The following is an 18,591-nucleotide window of genomic DNA, read 5'->3' as shown; positions in this document are numbered from 1 at the left end:
TTCAGCACCATTTCTGTCACCATCAGACATATGGTTTTGCTATACAAGTGTCAGTTTTATCTACCCTTTCCTCCCTAACGCTCGCCCAGCCTTGTAATTCCAGTCTCCATCCCGTATGCTGTTAGAATGCCACCCTCACAGCAAGACCACTTTCCCAGCCATATGTTAGAGCGAAAACTCTTACAGTCGCTCCGGGGGGGGGAGATAGTGAGAGGCAGAGAGAAAGCTAGAGAGAATCTGTTCTTCTTCCTCTAGCACCAGGTTGGTGCTGACAGAACAATGGGAAGATAAGATAAGTCCTAAGTAAATCAATAGGTCCCTGATTGAGGAATAAAGGCCCATTGTCTGTGCGTCATGTTCTTATTATGAGCCAGGCACAGAAAATAAACCATGTTCTTCTATTGTAAGATAAATAACACGAAGAAAATCATCTTCGTCTGCCATTTTCACGACAGTGACCAGATAACTGCATCTCCGAGTCGAAGACTTCGTAAAATGGAGGGAGCTTTGTAAGACTGAGGCAACTTACAACTGTCTTTTTTTCTTTTTTCTTGGATGTAATCATCTTGGATTTCCTGCCAATGCTCTTATGAAATGGTTTCAGAGGAGTGAGCAACATGGCAACCTGCAGGGGAATGCCCACTAGGGCATGGTACTGTTAGTAGCTGAGGAAGGGAAGAGGAGGAGTGTCGCACAGGAGACGTGCCAGGGGAGAATGGATGTCCCATGCGGGTTGATTATCCTGTGGAGGTAACAATGTCTAGAACAACCACAAAGTACAAACATATTCTCTCTTGTTGAGATGTCATCTGCCTCTCGGGTCAGCTCCAAACAGCAACGCGTACATCTTCAATGCAACAAAATCAGATTTCTGTACAGTACAATCTGTATGACAATTATGATACCGACAGTCAGGTCCATAATTATTGCCACCCTTGATAAAGATGAGCAAAAAAGGCTGTATACAAAAAAATATACAAACACTGAGCTACAATGTATGCTCCAAGAAATGTGGAAAAGATTCTTTTATACTAATTGCTCAGAGAAAGAGATTTTGTTTAACAAGTAAACAAATCTAAATACTGTAGCACCCCTTGCGAGGATAACGACACTGAGCCTTTTCTAAATTGTTTTATGAGTTGGAGAACACATTGGGAGGGATCTTAGACCATTGCTCCATACAGAAACTTTCCAGATCCTCGATATACTTCATCTGCTCTTATGGACTGCCCTCTTCAATTCAAACCAGAGGTTTTCTATGGGGTTCAACTCCGGAGACTGAGATGGTCAATTGCAAAATAATAATTTTGTAGATTGGATTAGTGCTTGCGGATATTGTCTTGCTGGAAGATCCACTTGCGGCCAAGTGTTCGCCTCCTGGCAGAGGCAACCAGGTTTTGGGCTAAAATGCTCGAGTACTTGGTAAAGTTCATGATGCCATTGACCTTAACAAGGTCATGTCATCTGACCACAGCACCACTTCCAATCCAAAGGCAGTGCTATGATCAGATGAAAATGCACACCAGTGGTGGGTTTGGTATTGAAAAAGAGAAGAATATACAGAAAAGTACCTCATAACTTGCATCTACAGGTCCTGTTCTCCAATGTCATAAAACATTCTTAGAAAAAGGCTCAGTGTCGTTATCCTCGCTTAGGGGAGGATGCTAGAGTATTGAAAACGGGTGACAATAACATTGTCCCCAATCTTTTTTTGATTTTTTTGTATTACTTGTTAAACTAAATCTCGTTCTCTATTCTAAGATATAAAATAATATAATTTCCCAATTTTCCGAGCATACAATATAGCTCAGTATTTTGTGTTATTTATTTTATACAGTCTTTTTTAGTCATCTTTATCAAGGGTGCCAATAATTATGGACCTCACTGTGTATAATGATCAACACACAATTACACGTACACACAAATGACAATAGAATGGCACTTATCCATTAGAGAAGGGAAGCAGTGGCATGTTCAGTATGAGTTAACTTCTCATTATGTTAATGTTTCCCAATTAGGACAGGTCTCTCAGGAGATAGAACTTCAAGGGTGTGAAAGAACACACTGCCATGTCTAATAAGGACAGTCCCTGGCTCAAGATTATGAACTTAGGGACACGATCTCGATTTTTATTAGGGATAACACTCAGAAGACTTACTATAGTGGCGTTCTATGAATATACGCATGCACAGAGAAGAGGACGTGGAGTAAACCTCAGAGACCGGAGCTGAGCCTCATCTTCTTCCTGGCAGCATGGCACTCATTCAAAGTGAGTGATGGCATTTTTTTCTTCTTTTTTTTGCGATTAAATGAGTGGAATCCTGGCCATCTACCTGTTCTGAGTAAACACACCACTAACGAGGTTCAGAGGGTATGCAAACAAAACAAATTTGATTTGCGAATAAGCAAGCATGTCAGAGACATAACGTTGCTGAGGAGAAAGAGGAGATATTAATGCTGATGTGTTCGGGGCTCGGGAAATATACCCGACAACACCCCATAGGCTTGGTAAAGAATAACTAAACAGTCCTCAAACCTCCTCTTTTAACATCCCTTAGACATGAATATCTCCGGGTCACTCAGTCTCCAGCGTCTCACACACACACACCCCGTATGTGCTAGATGTAGGGAGAGGAGGAGCAGCTTGATGAGGAGATGAAGTGAGTTCCACATGGCCCTATGTGGACCCTGCCTGCCTGGCTGTGTGCTACCAAGTGCTTAGTTAATTGTACCTAATGCCTACTCCACTGAGTCACTGTCTGAGAGCATCATCGGCAGCACAACAACAAGGCTGGTGCTCCTGGGCAGTGGCTCCCCCGCCACGGTGCCAAGGGATCCCCAGGCCAGTTGGCCGAAATGTAATGATGTACAGTACAGAGAGAAAGAGAAGAGATAGAGAGTAGAGGAGAAAGACGAACAGATATAAATCTAGAGAGATAGAGCCCAGCGAGTGTCATACTGTAATAACACACAGAGAGAATTGGGGAGGCGAGAGAGAGAGAGAGAGAAAAACAAAACCTGTTCTGTATCTGGAGCCACTAATTGATCCCCAAGCTCACCTTGCCAGGCCAGGAATGGAGGCCCCCTGAAGGTAGGTGCCCCGGGGCCCCAAATGCCGTAGTCTGATGGAGGAGAGAGCTCTGACAGAGCACAGCAGTCAATGAGAGTCCCACTGTTTTCGTCATGGTCTCACAACATGCACAGTGCTTATGGAAAGTGTCACACTAACCAGAAACAAACCACAGCATCCCTGACATGGACTGCTTGGATCACAAATAAGATACCTATATGCTACCTCCTCAATGTGAGCATCGTTCTATTCCCACATCATGGTAGATCAAATGTTCCAATCACTTCTGCAGGGAGTGAAAAACAGATGACAGAATGTCAACCTGGTGGAGTAGACGGAAAATTGAACTCGTCCTGAAACTTTATACAGAATGTGTAATCATTAGGGACAAATACCATTGGATTTAATATTAGCTCTATATTCAGATGTAATGATTGTGAGGTGTTGGAGGCAGCTGAGAGGTGGGATTAATCAGCGTTAGAACAGAGAAAAAGCCATCTGGCTCTATAAATCATCTCAGGCATTGTTCACACAAAAGCCCTTGTCCCCCATGGCACCTCAAATACGCTGTCCTTTTTGAAATGACAAATCACAAAAAGAAATGGCCCCTTTGGCGCACACACTACTAACCGTCTTTTGTTGTTATTTTTGGTCCAATGGAACAGTGAATAGGAGTCATAAATTAGCATATCGTATTTCCCATCTGTAGCCTGTTTGTATATGCGTGAGTGGCAATAATGGGGAAAACAATTCGTTGTAACACTTTCTCCACATGCTCAATCTTAGCTATCAAACAATGCCTCCTATCTACTCATGCCATAACCATTAAAAGTTTAACCTCCCCATGCAATGCCATGTTGATCCAATCAATGGCCAGCATTCACCATGAAGGTGTCTCTAATTGGCTACCACTAGGACCTGGCAGTGTTTCCATGGCTCCAGGGTGAGTGGGTCAGAGGGTGAGTGTTTGTATTTACTCGCTGGTCTGCAGCACTCCTACGGTGCAAGTGACACCGTTGCTGCTGGCCAGAGGCCATAACATAGCTACTGACTGGAGGACTGACTGTATCAAAGGCTGATTCATACTGGCCATTGACATGCCTCAGTTGTGTGGCAGAGCTGAGGAAAACATGTTAGTCAAATATGCACGTTGGGGACGCTGTGAGCTAGTGCATTACTTATTGTCAGTCTGAAGGGCTGTCTGAATACAGGGAGAATAGCCTCTGTTACGTTCCCCAGTGTCTGTGTTGTTGTGAGTTTGTGTATATGTATGTGCGGATTTCAGGAAATGGCTTCCTGGATTCCAAAGCAGCTGATTGGTCGGCCCATCACTAATTGGAGCTCTGACCCCACCCTCTCGTCAGGGGATACAGCTGTCTGCAATTACTGACTCCTTCCGCAGCTTGAAAAGCGAGTGTTCCTTTGTTTCGAGAGAGAGCTTCTTTGTATGTCCTGTGTTTTGTAGCCGCTCCTGTAGAGGTATACCATAGTACCTAGTGTTTTTGGTTTATTCAAATTGTTCACTAAGTTTGGTGAATTATTTTGTTAAATGTATTCCCGGGGAAGGCACCTTGGGAGTGTTTAGGCAAGAGGACTGCTAGCATACATATATATACCTGTAGTATTTACTATGTCTATGCACACTAGGTAAGACCTGGGTGGACCACCCCCTGTATTTTGGTTAGCGCGCCAGGATGTGCTAAGAATAGGTAACCAGTGGGTAGGTAGGAGAGGAACTTTATTTTTTACTTCCTTTGCTTTGGTTCCATCCAGCCCCTTTTCCCCACCTTACTGTGTGAAGGAAGAATAAATTCCCTGTAAACTGTAATATTCTCTGTCATCCTTACCCACACCTACAATCACATACTTTTTTTCACTCCCCAGGGAGTTGAGTTGTAGCAGGGTGTTACGTACGCCTCTTAGAGGGGGGAACGTAAACAGCCTCTATACATGGAAATGATACGTTTCTTTGTAACATATTTAGAGTTCCACAGAGAATCCATGTTAATCAATGTGATGCCTCGCCATCCAAAACATACACTCACTGGTCAGTTAATTAGGTCCACCACCACGTTGAGTTACGGTGGCCGTGACTTGCTATATAAAGCAGGCAGACAAGCATCAAGGCATTCAGTTACTGTTCGATTGAACGTTAGAATTAGCAAAACAAGTGACCTAAGCGACCTTGAGCGTGGTATGATCGTCAGTGTCAGGCGTGCCGGGTCCAGTGACTCAGGGTTTTTCACACACGACAGTGTCTAGGGTTTACCAAGAATGGTGCGACAAACAAGAAACATCCAGTCAGCAGCAGTCCTGTGGGCGGAAACAGCTTGTTGATGAGAGAGGTCGAAGGAGAATGGAGAAGAATTGTGCAAGCTAACAGGCGGGCCACAAACAGACAAATAACAGAGCAGTACAACAGTGGTGTGCAGAACGGCATCTCGGGAACGCACAACTCGCCAATCCTTTTCATGATTGGGTTATTGCAGCAGACGACCACACCGGGTTCCACTCCTATCAACCAAAAACAGGAAGAAGCTGCTCCAGTGGACATGTGATCACCAACACTGGACAATTGAGGAGTGGAAAAACATTGCCTAGTCCGACGTATCCCGGTTCCTGTTGCGTCATGCTGATGGCAGAGTCAGGATTTGGCATGTGCATCATGAGTCCATGGACCCATCCTGCCTGGTGTCAACGGTACAGGCTGGTGGTGTAATGGTGTGGGGAATGTTTTCCTGGCACACATTAGGTCCCTTGATACCAATTGAGCAACGAACGTTTCCAACCCCTTATAGAACACATGCCAAAGAATTCAGGCTGTTCTGGAGGCAAAGGAGTGTACGACCCGGTACTAGATGAGTGTACCTAATAAACTGACCGGTGAGTGTACGTTGTCTCTTAATAAAGAGAACACCCACACCTGCACAAACAGTTTTTATAAATTGCGCCGCTTCGCATTGTATCCCGACTCTCTACTCCATCTCTCTCGGTGTCCACTGATAAAATGGCAGACAAAACAGCATCGGGGTCTAAACTACCAGTATTGTTGAATATGTGGAGATTTCTCTGCAAGCCGAGACACCCAGCCAGCGCCTGTCCTTCATTCTCATTCTGCAGCCTGCCGGCTTCTCTAGAGGACGAGTCCCTTGACAGAGAGAGAGAGAGGCATCTCAGCTAAGATCTCTGCACTTTCACGTCATTTTCTCTCTCCTCGTGTGCACATGGGGAGAGCCTAGCTAGTGTTGCAGATGAACCAATTGTCCTGTGTGCGCGCATGTGTGCGTGCCTAACGAAAAATGACAAAATAATCACACACGGAACATTCTGTATGGCAGCATTACTCATTCAACTGAAACGACTGTGTAGGTCACATGCCGTTTGTAGAACATCCGTGACCTCCAGCCTGTTAGAACACGAACACTTCGGTGGAGTGGAGCATTACTTGCGACAGGCCTTTTTATCTTCAGATTTAGATTTCCTCAGGAGATAATTATAGGATAATTGCTTTGGATGAGTCTCTCTGGTTGTGTGGTGTGGGCAGGACTCTGGACGTGGCTGCTGCTGTGTGCTCTACTTGGCAGGTTGTGTGTGTCAAACACCCTGCCTCCCTGCCTGGAAAGAAAAGAGAGAGCAATAACCTGCACTCCGAGCCCCAGCCGCCTGCTTAAACCCCGTCCACCTATCCATCCACCCACTCATCCATCCACCCACTCATCCATCCATCCATCCCTCAATCCGCCTCCCCACTTTAATTGAGTCCTTCTAATTCCCCCTTTTATTTCGACATGATATGTTAATATGTTCCGCTTTGCTGCGTCAGATACCAAGAGACCTCCGTCTTCTCTTGTTTTGTGTGTTTAATGAGGGAGAACGTTCCTCCCCTGTTTCCCGGATAAAGTAACGAGGGGGAATTTGGCTGCGCTCATCAGGGAGCAATCGCACGGAGAACTTCATCCATCAACACAATCTGCACAGCTTTGGAGAGGGGATGTGCGAGCTCTCGACACAGATCCGTCTCGCTCTCCTCAGTCAGCGCTGGGCCAGGTTCATCAGTCACGCAAGGCAGGCAGCCCACCCCAAAAGTCCCTACAGCACACAAATCAGGCTGAGTAAAAAAAGTCTCATTTGAATTCCCTTCCACCCAACAGAAGTCGATAGCTCACTGCGCCTTGCAGTCTGCAAGGGAGGGCCCTCCCTGTTTCCGGGTCATATGTCTCCGTTTCATCCTCCGGTGTGGGAGGGAAGGCCAGGCATGGTCGATCAAGCCTCTCCACTCTGCCACGGAGGGAGCAAGGCAGAAGATATCCGCCTCTCAGTCAGTCACAACCCCACTCAGACAAGCTTCACAGCCTCTGTTTGTGTTGAATATCTAATTCTCTTTCTTCTCTGCTGGCTCCTCAAATGACCTTAACGGCAAAGCCAAACTTCCCCTCTCTCTGCTCTCCATCTCACATTAATTATAGTCAAACACTCTGCAGAACTCTCTCTTCCATCAAAATGTAACAGTACCAAATGGTTATAGCCTCACTCTCATCGACTGTATAAGGAATTGTAGCTCTTTGATTTGAGGTGTGGAGGGGACAATGACCACTGCTATTGACATTCATCAAGCAGAGGGTGTGTTAATTATGGATGAGGTCAATCCATTGCACTCTGTGCTCTGGGTCTCCACTCACTGTTCGAGACAGAGCTGCTCTGGGTAAGATAGTAGTGCATCTTGGTTTGAATATCATCCTGGAAATCTAATTTGTATGTAAATAATGTGATAAATTCAGATGATACAGACAGAATTTACTCAGGTACTGTGGATCGCACACTGTAATATTCATACAGGCATTCAGTACAAGCTTGCTAGCTCAAGTATTAGAGACTCTCATGAGTTTATGCATGACTCCTGGCTACCATGACAACCAAATTACCATTTCGTTTCCCATAGAGCACCTAAGAAATTAAACTACCATCCAGATCCAATGAAGTTGATGCTTTCCCAAAGATAACCATTGTTCCTGATGAGGAGTTATGTGCTTAGGACCAGAATTATAATACTGAAAACGCCAGCCGCAGCCAGGGGTGGCTGGTGGGAGGAGCTATAGGAGGATGGGCTCATTGTAATGGCTGGAATGGAATTCATGGAACTGAGTCAAACATGTGGTTTCCATATGGTTGATGTGTTGGATGCCGTTCCATGAATTCCATCCCAGACATTACAGTGAGCCCATCCTCCTATAGCTCCTCCCACCAGCTTCCTCCGGCAGCAACGTAGTTGTTCAGCACATCTTAGCACTGAGGGAATAGTTGGTACGTCTCAGCGAATGAAGAAATGAACTTTCCCAGTACCTTGATTCTCTCTGATACTCCATCAGTGAAGCTGATGGTGAACTCCTCCACCTTGGGCACCTTCAGCTTGGTTTTCTTCTGGTCCGTTTGGTACTCAGTCCGTGTCTTCACCACCACCTGCAGGGAGAGGAAAACAATACACAGTCAGTCGGTTACAGTGACACAGCACATCATCACTAATGGGTTGGCTGGACTTCAGTTAGACACAGACATAAGCCATCATACCACAAAGTCTTACTGTTACGTCATCCCTGTGTTATATCTACAAAAGGGCAAAGGCAGAGAGAAAAACGAAAACCTCTGCCAAGCAACTGTCAGGGGGTGGCTATTTTAGGCACTGTCCCGTATGATGCCCGCCAATCAGAACCAATCAACTCTCTTTTAACATGATGTAGAAGAACAGAGAGCTGGGTAAGCAGGGGTCTGTCCTAGTAATGTCACTCTGCTATTCTTCACTGAAATTGGCTCAGAATTGCAGTCAAAATACAGAGGGGGAGAGAGAGATACAAATGTGCAAGTGTGAGCCTCATTTGGCTGCTTGTATGAATGTTACACCTAAGGTGTCGGCAGAAAGTACTATGCAGTAATTGACTGATGAATTCAGCAGTTTGTACTGCTGGTTCCTTATCACTTCTACAGGCCACTGTACTGTTTCTCTCAGCTATTAGACACTATTCACCTGAACCTCTCTAACTTGACAAAAGCACAGGAACTGAGTGACGCTAGCACTTCCAGTAATGATGGATCAAGGAATATATTTCCAAAATAATTACGCCTTCCACAAACCCCTGGTACCTCCACTCTCCAACTCACAATCTGGAATGAATGGCATTATATTATCCTGAAGTCTCCAAGAGGAGACTCGGCTACTGCAATTACAGCCTCTCCGACTCCCTCCCGATCACTTTGACATTTAATTTTCCCCCCCGAATTACCAGGCTGTCTGCACCCATTTTTCTCTCCATGCTCCCCTTTATTATTTGAGAGACCCTGTTATCATTACCACTGTCATTTCATTTCTCATTCATAGATAAAAGCAATGGTTAGGCTACCCTTGGGTGAGGACCTGCAGTTTCCCAGGTAGGTAATTCTAGTCAATGGAAGTACCTGAGTCATATAATCCAAAAGGGACTGCATTTGCATTATGATTTACATGGATCAAAAAATGGCTAATAATAAAGGATGGGCACGGTTATTCAAATATCCAAACGGACGTTAGTATTTGAATACTTGCAAGAGTATTCATTTTTTTGAAGAGAAAAAAAATCATAGACCTATTTTAACAATGAAAAGGCTTTATTGTCTCAATTAATTCAAATGTTATGTGACATTGCTACACACAATAAAACAACACACTTTTGAATATAGTTGTTATGACGTGGGCCCCATAAAAAGACAAGAGCTGTGTTCGAATACCCACACTAACAAATTGTATACGACATACATAATGAATATATATTACCTTCTATATACTATTAGTTCATTTTAGCATACTGTAAACGAACGGTATCCCTTTCAGTTGAGCGTACTAGCACTTCGCCTGTCTACCGGAAGTTGATGCTGATGCTATTGTACAATGTATAAAATAGTAAAAATAAAGAAAAACCCTTGTGTGAGTAGGTGTCCTAAAACTTTTGACCAGTAGTGTATAAATATTTTGGGGGGAGCCTGTTTTGCATGTTATTTTGGTATTAATGTATGTCACATATCAGTTTGCAAACAATGTAAAACAAGTATATACAGTTGAAGTCAGAAGTTGACATACATCTCATTTAATTCCTGACATTTAATCCTGGTAAAAATTCCCTGTCTTAGATCAGTTAGGATCACCACTTTATTTTAAGAATGTGAAATGTCAGAATAATAGTAGAGAGAATGATTTATTTCAGCTTTTATTTCTTTCATTTCTTTCAGGCCTCCTTGCTCACACACGCTTTTTCAGTTCTGCCCACAAATTGTCTATAGGATTGAGGTCAGGGCTTTGTGATGGCCACTCCAATACATTGACTTTGTTGTCCTTAAGCCAATTTTGCCACAACTTTGGAAGTATGCTTGCGGTCATTGTCCATTTGGAAGACCCATTTGCGACCAAGCTTTAACTTCCTGACTGATGTCTTGAGATGTTGCTTCAATATATCCACATAATTTTCCTTTATCTATGGTGCCACCAAGCAGGCCTTTATGGTAGAGTGGCCAGACAGAAGCCACTCCTCAGTAAAAGGCACATGACAGCCCGCTTGGAGTTTGCCAAAAGGCACCTAAAGACTCTCAGACCATGAGAAACCATGATTGAACTCTTTGGCCTGAATGCCAAGCTTCACGTTTGGGCGAAACCTGGCACCATCCCTACGGTGAAGCATGGTGATGGCAGCATCATGCTGTGTGGATGTTTTTCAGAGGGAGGGACTGGTAGATTAGTCAGGATCGAGGCAAAGACTAACAGAGCGAAGCACAGAGAGATCCTTGATGAAAACCTGCTTCAGAGCGCTCAGGACCTCAGACTGGGGTGAAGGTTCACTTTCCAACAGGACAACGACCCAAAGCACACAGCCAAGAGAACACAGGAGTGGCCTCGGGACAAGTCTCTGAATGTCCTTGAGTGGCCCAGCCAGATCCCGGACTTGAACCCGATCGAACATCTCTGGAGAGACCTGAAAATAGCTGTGCAGCAATGTTCCCCATCCAACCTGACAGAGCTTGAGAGATTCTGTAGAGAAGACGCATGTCTGAAAATTTGGCCACAATCATAATGTGGACAAGTTCAGGACACATTAGAAATGCAGGTGTGCCAAGCTTGTACAGTGGCGTCATACCCAAGAAGACTCGAGGCTGTAATCGATGCCAAAAGTGCTTGAACAAAGAACTGAATAAAGGGTCTGAATACTTAAGTACATTTAAGTACAACTATTTTTTCTTAAGTATACTTAAGTACTACTATTTTTGCTTTGCCATAATGGGGTATTGTGTGTAGATTGATGAGGGGGGGACTTAATCAATTTTAGAATAAGGCTGTAACCTAGCAAAATGTGGAAAACGTCAAGGGGTTTGATTACTTCCAGAAGACACTGTAGGTAGGGATAAAGTGACTAAGTAACGAGATAGATAATAAACAGTAGCAGATGCGTATGTGAAGTTTCAAAAAAGTTAGTGCAAAAAAGGTCAATGCAGATAGTTAACCAATAGCTGCCCGGACTATGTAACAAACTATGTAACAAACTAACAAACTAGCAGTCTTATGGCTTGGGGGTAGAAGCTGTTCAGGGTCCTGTTGGTTCCAGACTTGGTGCAACGGTACTGCTTGCCATGCGGTAGCAGAGAGAATAGTCTATGACTTGGGTGGCTGGGTCATCCTCTGATACCGCCTGGTATAGAGGTCCTGGATGGCAGGGAGCTTGGCCCCAGTGATATCCAGACACGATGCCTGCCTGACTACCTCCGGAGGTGGGCAGGAAGATCTGATCACAATCAGATCACAATGAATCTTTTGATTGTCTACACTTGTCTAAAACTTTTGGCACAATCAGAATGTGGACAAGATCAGGACAAAGGTTGCATGTTAGAACCGGGTTTAAAAGGAGCTAGTGATTTCTACTCTTCAGATATTCAAAGACGACAAACCAAGTAGCGTATTCAAACCATCTGATTTCCTTGTGTTTCTTGAGCCATGTAATTTGCCCTGTTCAGCAAACACAGGACCACTGTAAACACGTCATGAAATGAGCCTTAACTCTACTGTTTCAAATGTCAATAATTCCGCATTAAAAAACAAAATCTTTGGTATTTTCCAAGGCTGTATGCCCAATAGTCTTTATCATACCCTACATTACTCTTCTCATATGTATATACTGTACTCTGTACCATCTACTGCATCTTGCCTATGCCGTTCGGGCATCACTCATTCATATATTTGTATTTACAGTGGGGAGAACAAGTATTTGATACACTGCCGATTTTGCAGGTTTTCCTACTTACAAAGCATGTAGAGGTCTGTGATTTTTATCATAGGTACACTTCAACTGTGAGAGACAGAATTTAAAACAAAAATCCAGAAAATCACATTGTATGATTTTTAAGTAATTAATTTGCATTTTATTGCATGACATAAATATTTGATCACCTACCAACCAGTAAGAATTCCGGCTCTCAATTCCTCCTGTTCTCCACTCATTACCTGTATTAACTGCACCTGTTTGAACTTGTTACCTGTATAAAAGACACCTGTCCACACACTCAATCAAACAGACTCCAACCTCTCCACAATGGCCAAGACCAAAGAGCTGTGTAAGGACATCAGGGATAGAATTGTAGACCTGCACAAGGCTGGGATGGGCTACAGGACAATAGGCAAGCAGCTTGGTGAGAAGGCAACAACTGTTGGCGCAATTATTAGAAAATGGAAGAATTCAAGATGACGGTCAATCACCCTCGGTCTGGGGCTCCATGCAAGATCTCACCTCGTGGGGCATCAATGATCATGAGGAAGGTGAGGGATCAGCCCAGAACTACACGGCAGGACCTGGTCAATGACCTGAAGAGAGCTGGGACCACAGTCTCAAAGAAAACCATTAGTAACACACAACGCCATCATGGATTAAAATCCTGCAGCACACGCAAGGTCCCCCTGCTCAAGCCAGCGCATGTCCAGGCCCGTCTGAAGTTTGCCAATGACCATCTGGATGATCCAGAGGAGGAATGAGAGAAGGTCATGTGGTCTGATGAGACAAAAATAGAGCTTTTTGGTCTAAACTCCACTTGCCGTGTTTGGAGGAAGAAAAAGGATGAGTACAACCCCAAGAATACCATCCCAACTGTGAAGCATGGAGGTGGAAACATCATTCTTTGGGGATGCTTTTCTGCAAAGGGGACAGGACGACTGCACTGTATTGAGGGGAGGATGGATGGGGCCATGTATCGCAAGATCTTGGCCAACAACCTCCTTCCCTCAGTAAGAGCATTGAAGATGGGTCGTGGCTGGGTCTTCCAGCATGACAACGACCCGAAACACACAGCCAGGGCAACTAAGGAGTGGCTCCGTAAGAAGCATCTCAAGGTCCTGGAAGGGCCTAGCCAGTCTCCAGACCTGAACCCAATAGAAAATCTTTGGAGTGTGCTGAAAGTCCGTATTGCCCAGTGACAGCCCCGAAACCTGAAGGATCTGGAGAAGGCCTGTATGGAGGAGTGGGTCAAAATCCCTGCTGCAGTGTGTGCAAACCTGGTCAACAATTACAGGAAATGTTTGATCTCTGTAATTGCAAACAAAGGTTTCTGTACCAAATATTAAGTTCTGTTTTTCTGATGTATCAAATACTTATGTCATGCAATAAAATGCTAATTAATTACTTAAAAATCATACAATGTGATTTTCTGGATTTTTGTTTTAGATTCCGTCTCTCGCCGTTGAAGTGTACCTATGATAAAAATGACAGACCTCGACATGCTTTGTAAGTAGGAAAACCTGCAAAATTGGCAGTGTATCAAATACTTGTTCTCCCCACTGTACATATTCGTATTAATTCCTTTACACTTGTGTGTATAAGTTAGTTGTTGTGAAATTGTTAGGTTATATTACTTGTTAAATATTACTGCATGGTCGGAACTAGAAGCACAAGCATTTCGCTACACTCGCATTAACATCTGCTAACCATGTACATGTGACAAATAAATTTGATTTTTGATTAGATTTTTTCTATTTATCCAACCACCTTGGGGAAATCTACTGGCATGGCACCTAGTCCACTTCAACAACTCCATTTTCAAACAACCACAAAATATGTACTCATCTGACCCTCTACATGGTATATCTTTTAAAAAAACATTTAGAGGCGTGTATCAACCCATTGAGATGATGAGTCAAAAAAGTTAGTGTAAAAAAGGTCAATGCAGATATTTAACCAATAGCTGCCCGGACTATGTAACAAACTATTTAGCAGTCTTATGGCTTGGGGGTGGAAGCTGTTCAGGGACCTGTTGGTTCCAGACTTGGTGCAACGGTACCGCTTGCCATGCAGTAGCAGAGAGAACAGTCTATGACTTTGGTGGCTGGGTCATCCCCTGATACCGCCTGGTATAGAGGTTCTGGAAGGCAGGGAGCTCGGCCCTAGTGATGTACTGGGCCGTATGCGCTACCCTCTGTAGCGCCTTGCAGTCAGATGCCAAGCAGTTGCCGTACCAGGCGGTGATGCAGCCAGTCAAGATGCTCTCAATGGTGCAATACTTTTAGGGATAGGGCTTGGTCAAAAGTAGTGCACCAAATAAGGAATAGGCTGCCATTTGGGATGTATCCCATGATTTCCTGTCTGAATAATGCACATGAATCACTACATCACTGCTACCAGGAGTAATGAGGTGAAACGGAAACTCCAAAGGAAGAATACCAAGATACAAAGCACCCAAATATGCTCTTTACATATGCTATATTCTTTTTGATGTTTTGATGTGTTCACTTTACTAAAAAGCACTGCAGTTATATATTGACTCAGTTCTACTGTACAGAGTAACAACATGGCATCCCTCATCCAACAGGCTCTCAGATCTCTGGGCCAAGTGATAAGTCATCCAGTTCACTTTGGCAAACAGCAGCTTGTTCTTGAAAGAAGTGCAATAAAAAGGCCCGGCCTGGAGCCTCAATTCTTGAGAAAATGATTTATTCAAAGTGCTGCATGTACCACTCTCCACTACACTCCGCAGGTCAACCATTTCTAGTCAAGCTCTGCTAGTTTCCCTGAAATCACTGTCCATCCAATCAAGACATTGGTTCCCCTTTAGGCGCATCCCCGGCCGTCCAGATGGGATCAAGGCTAATTCCTCCCCATTCCCTCAGCACTGGCCTACTGAGGATTGTGTTTAACAGGCACGTTTGTCTCACTACTGCCCAGTAGCCCTGTGTAGCCCTGGTCCCACAGCCAGCAGTGGTTAGAACGATAAAAACATCTGTAGCTCACTGACAACTCCTCCCACACAGGATGACAGAATGGACTTAAACCCACAGTGTTCTTTTTGAGGGCACAATGTGTATATTATTCAGAGGGGGAGTAATGGTTGACTTTCCTTTTCGTCTATTTCAAACATCATGTTTTGTATACATCCACCTGAGAAACGTTTAAAGGTAATAACAGGGACATTATTTTCACACAGCCAAGAAACTCTGAGAAAACATGGTACTGTAGCATCTCCTCAGGCTTGGGAGGCTTTTCACATGAGGGTGAAAATAGAATCTGCGTAAAGCAGAATGTGAACTGTTCCCACTGCTATGGCTTATGTGTATAGCCCAACGAAACCGCCCTGTGCCCACTCTACTCACACCACTGCCCCCAGAGCTCTGAGAACCTGCGTGGACCACCTCTCAATCTCTAACAGGGGTGAACTGGATACAAGAATGACCGTTTCAGTGGAATCTGGAGACTGTAGCCTCATTTAGACCCGGTTCTAATGTGTCCTGATCTTGTTCACATTATGATTGTGGCCACATTTTCTTATCTGCTCCACTGTGTCCGCATCCCTCCCTATATGCAAGTTATTTGACATTCTTTCGTAATATTTATTTTGACACATATTGATGCCATAAGTCAATGATTTTAGAGGGTGGAATAACGATGATTCAAATGTTTTTACTGTCCAGATCCATCTACACTTGTAAGATAACCAGACACGATGCCTGCCTGACTACCTCCCGGAGGTGGGCAGGAAGATCTGATCACAATCAGATCACAATGTATCTTTTGATTGTCTACACTTGTCTAAAAATGTGGGCACAATCAGAATGTGGACTAGATCAGGACAAAGGTTGCATGTTAGAACCGGGTTGAAAAGGAGCTAGTGAGTTCTACTCTTCATATATTCAAAGACGACAAACCAAGTAGCCTATTGAAACCATCTGATTTCCTTGTGTTTCTTGAGCCATGTAATTTGCCCTGTTCAGCAAACACAGGACCACTGTAAACACGTCATGAAATGAGCCTTAACTCTACTGTTTCAAATGTCAATAATTCCGCATAAAAAAACTCAATCTTTGGTATTTTCCAAGGCTGTGTATGCCCAATAGTCTTTACATTTTTTCTTTCTCCAACCACCTTGGGGAAATCTACTGGCATGGCACCTAGTCCACTTCAACAACTCCATCTCCAAACCACAAAATATGTACTTAGCCGACCCTCTGCATTGGTAAATCTTTTAAAAAACAAACATTTAGAGGCATTTATCAACCCATTGAAAATCCTGAATGGTGCTCCAATTCCTCCTCGGGCGGGCATGGTTAAGACAGCAGAATCCAAGACGAGGGCTGAAGCACCACTCTTGCAAAGGTGCCAGGGCTCTTCCCCTAATGTTTACTACAGAGGGTTCAGCCTGCATGGGGCCATGGGTCCTTCTGTGCTGCTGATCAAATAAGCCAAACACAAGCCTTATGATAAGCTGGGAGCTGACAAATAAATCACAGAGGAGCATCATTTCAGCATATCAACATTCACTCCTGAAGTCAAACATGCATGAAATGACTTCAGCAGGTACTGTAGGCCTTGTGATAACACAACAAAGGATCTGTCCTTCACTGCTATGGAAAAAAAAAGAATCATTCTCATCTACTTTGATCATATGGAGCTGTTTTGATTGAAAATCACTTAAAAGTAAGATTAAATTATGTGCATTATTAAACAATTAGAAATATCATCACTCATATCCATCATATTAACATATTCAGTTCAGTGAGGCAGCACTGGAAATGTAATAATCGAAACTGTTATATGGCTTGAGTCAATTCATGAATCATCCTGTGTAATAAGATGCAGCAGTCTGGTTCAAAAATAAAACCCCTTGTCAAAGTAAATTAGGGATGACATGTTTGCTGGTTTCCTAGAATGGATGATGTGCATCCCTGTTGTAAACAAAAAGGGCTTCTTTCATCTGCGCTTTAAACAAAGGAGACAACAGGGCAATTGAGATGACAAAGAGATGGGTTTGCTATTTTATTATGTAATGGCTTTGGCCATAAATCAAGGAGTGTGTGTGAATCAGAGGAAATCTCAGCAGACAGACAGTCCATTTTACCTTGTCTGGGGCTCCATACTGGAGATTACCGACATCCAGAGGGGTGATGAGCGGCACGTTTTGGAAGCCATCCTCCACACTGACCGGTTTAGCGCCTTTGTCTTGTAGATTACTCCCCAGTTTAACCATCTTTACCAATAGAAAGATAGTGCACTTCTCAAGCAGATGCTGTAAATATGACAGACACTGTTAGTTAAATTGTACATGTCTAATTTATCAAACAATACACATCTACTGAGCACGCAAATCAATGTTTTTTCTTTGAACATTAATCGGATTTGAACTTTAACTTTATAATTATACTTTTTTTTAAAGTCTAATAAAACGCTCGTTTTAATTTTCTAAATATTGGATAAATTCATTATTGGTGGTAAAAAAAAAAAGGTGGAAAATCCCATTTTCCATCGCCATAGAGCAGGCGTCAAAATAAATCCTATATCCGTTCATAGGCTAACTGCATAGGGATGCACCTGCAGTAGCCTAGCCTAGACTACTTCGCCATTCTTTTCGTCCAAAAACAAAAGAGCTCAAACTAAAACATCTACTTACGATGGACGCACTTGTATAAGTCCTTTTCGTTTCTTCGTCTGCTGTTTTGTTATATCAAAGACAAGGATGCAAGTAGCAGATGCATGCAGGCAGACCAGGCGGAGTTGCAATCGAAGCTCAGCGATGCTGATGCAGGGAACTAGACAGCCCGATCGCTGCAGAGACTAGCGGGCTCCGTAGGCAACCCAGAACCCAATTCCAAACACTGCCTCCTCACTTTGTGCTTGCATCTGGCGCCGCTAGGGGGATTTTTGAATGAAATCGAACATTTGTTATGCCTGACTTGAAAAAGACCACAACCCGCATTTAGTTGTGTTTTTTTAGTCTTTATCGCCACCTAGAGACAAAGTTAGAACTGTGCCGTGTCTGTATATCTCCCTCTGCATAATAATCTACTGGAGGCTATATAGGCTTGGTAAAGAAGGACTAAAGTGCAAGACCGTAAAAAGGGGTATTATTGCACTTCAAAGTCCAAATTTGACAGATGTTTTGAGACATCAAAAGTGATTTAATGTCAAGAAAGGTCCACGTCCCAAGCCATCTGTTTTGTATATCCAGCCCCTATGCCACAATTAATGGAAAAGATAATC

General features: G+C 43.6%; 1 protein-coding gene across 2 annotated transcripts in view; it reads right to left on the bottom strand.

The window, feature by feature from the left end:
* The window catches only part of LOC118390852 (neuronal vesicle trafficking-associated protein 2), a 31,973-nt gene extending 13,739 nt beyond the window's left edge, over positions 1–18,234 (bottom strand). Inside the window, exons 1-3 of one of the 2 annotated variants that reach the window (XM_035781549.2) lie at positions 18,013–18,234; positions 17,453–17,620; positions 8,411–8,527 (exon numbers count right to left, since the gene is read on the bottom strand). In XM_035781549.2, coding sequence (XP_035637442.1) covers positions 8,411–8,527; positions 17,453–17,581 — 246 coding nt within the window. In that variant the 5' untranslated portion in view covers positions 17,582–17,620; positions 18,013–18,234. Of the gene's footprint in view, positions 1–8,410; positions 8,528–17,452; positions 17,621–18,001 lie in introns of both variants that reach the window. The other variant, XM_035781548.2, reaches the window with a different exon arrangement.
* Between the last annotated feature and the right edge of the window lie 357 nt (positions 18,235–18,591).

Source organism: Oncorhynchus keta, chromosome 12, assembly GCF_023373465.1.
Source record: "Oncorhynchus keta strain PuntledgeMale-10-30-2019 chromosome 12, Oket_V2, whole genome shotgun sequence".
Classification (NCBI taxonomy): domain Eukaryota; kingdom Metazoa; phylum Chordata; class Actinopteri; order Salmoniformes; family Salmonidae; genus Oncorhynchus; species Oncorhynchus keta.
The sequence above is the reverse complement of the archived record's forward strand: the minus strand, read 5'-3'. Positions and strand labels throughout refer to the sequence as shown.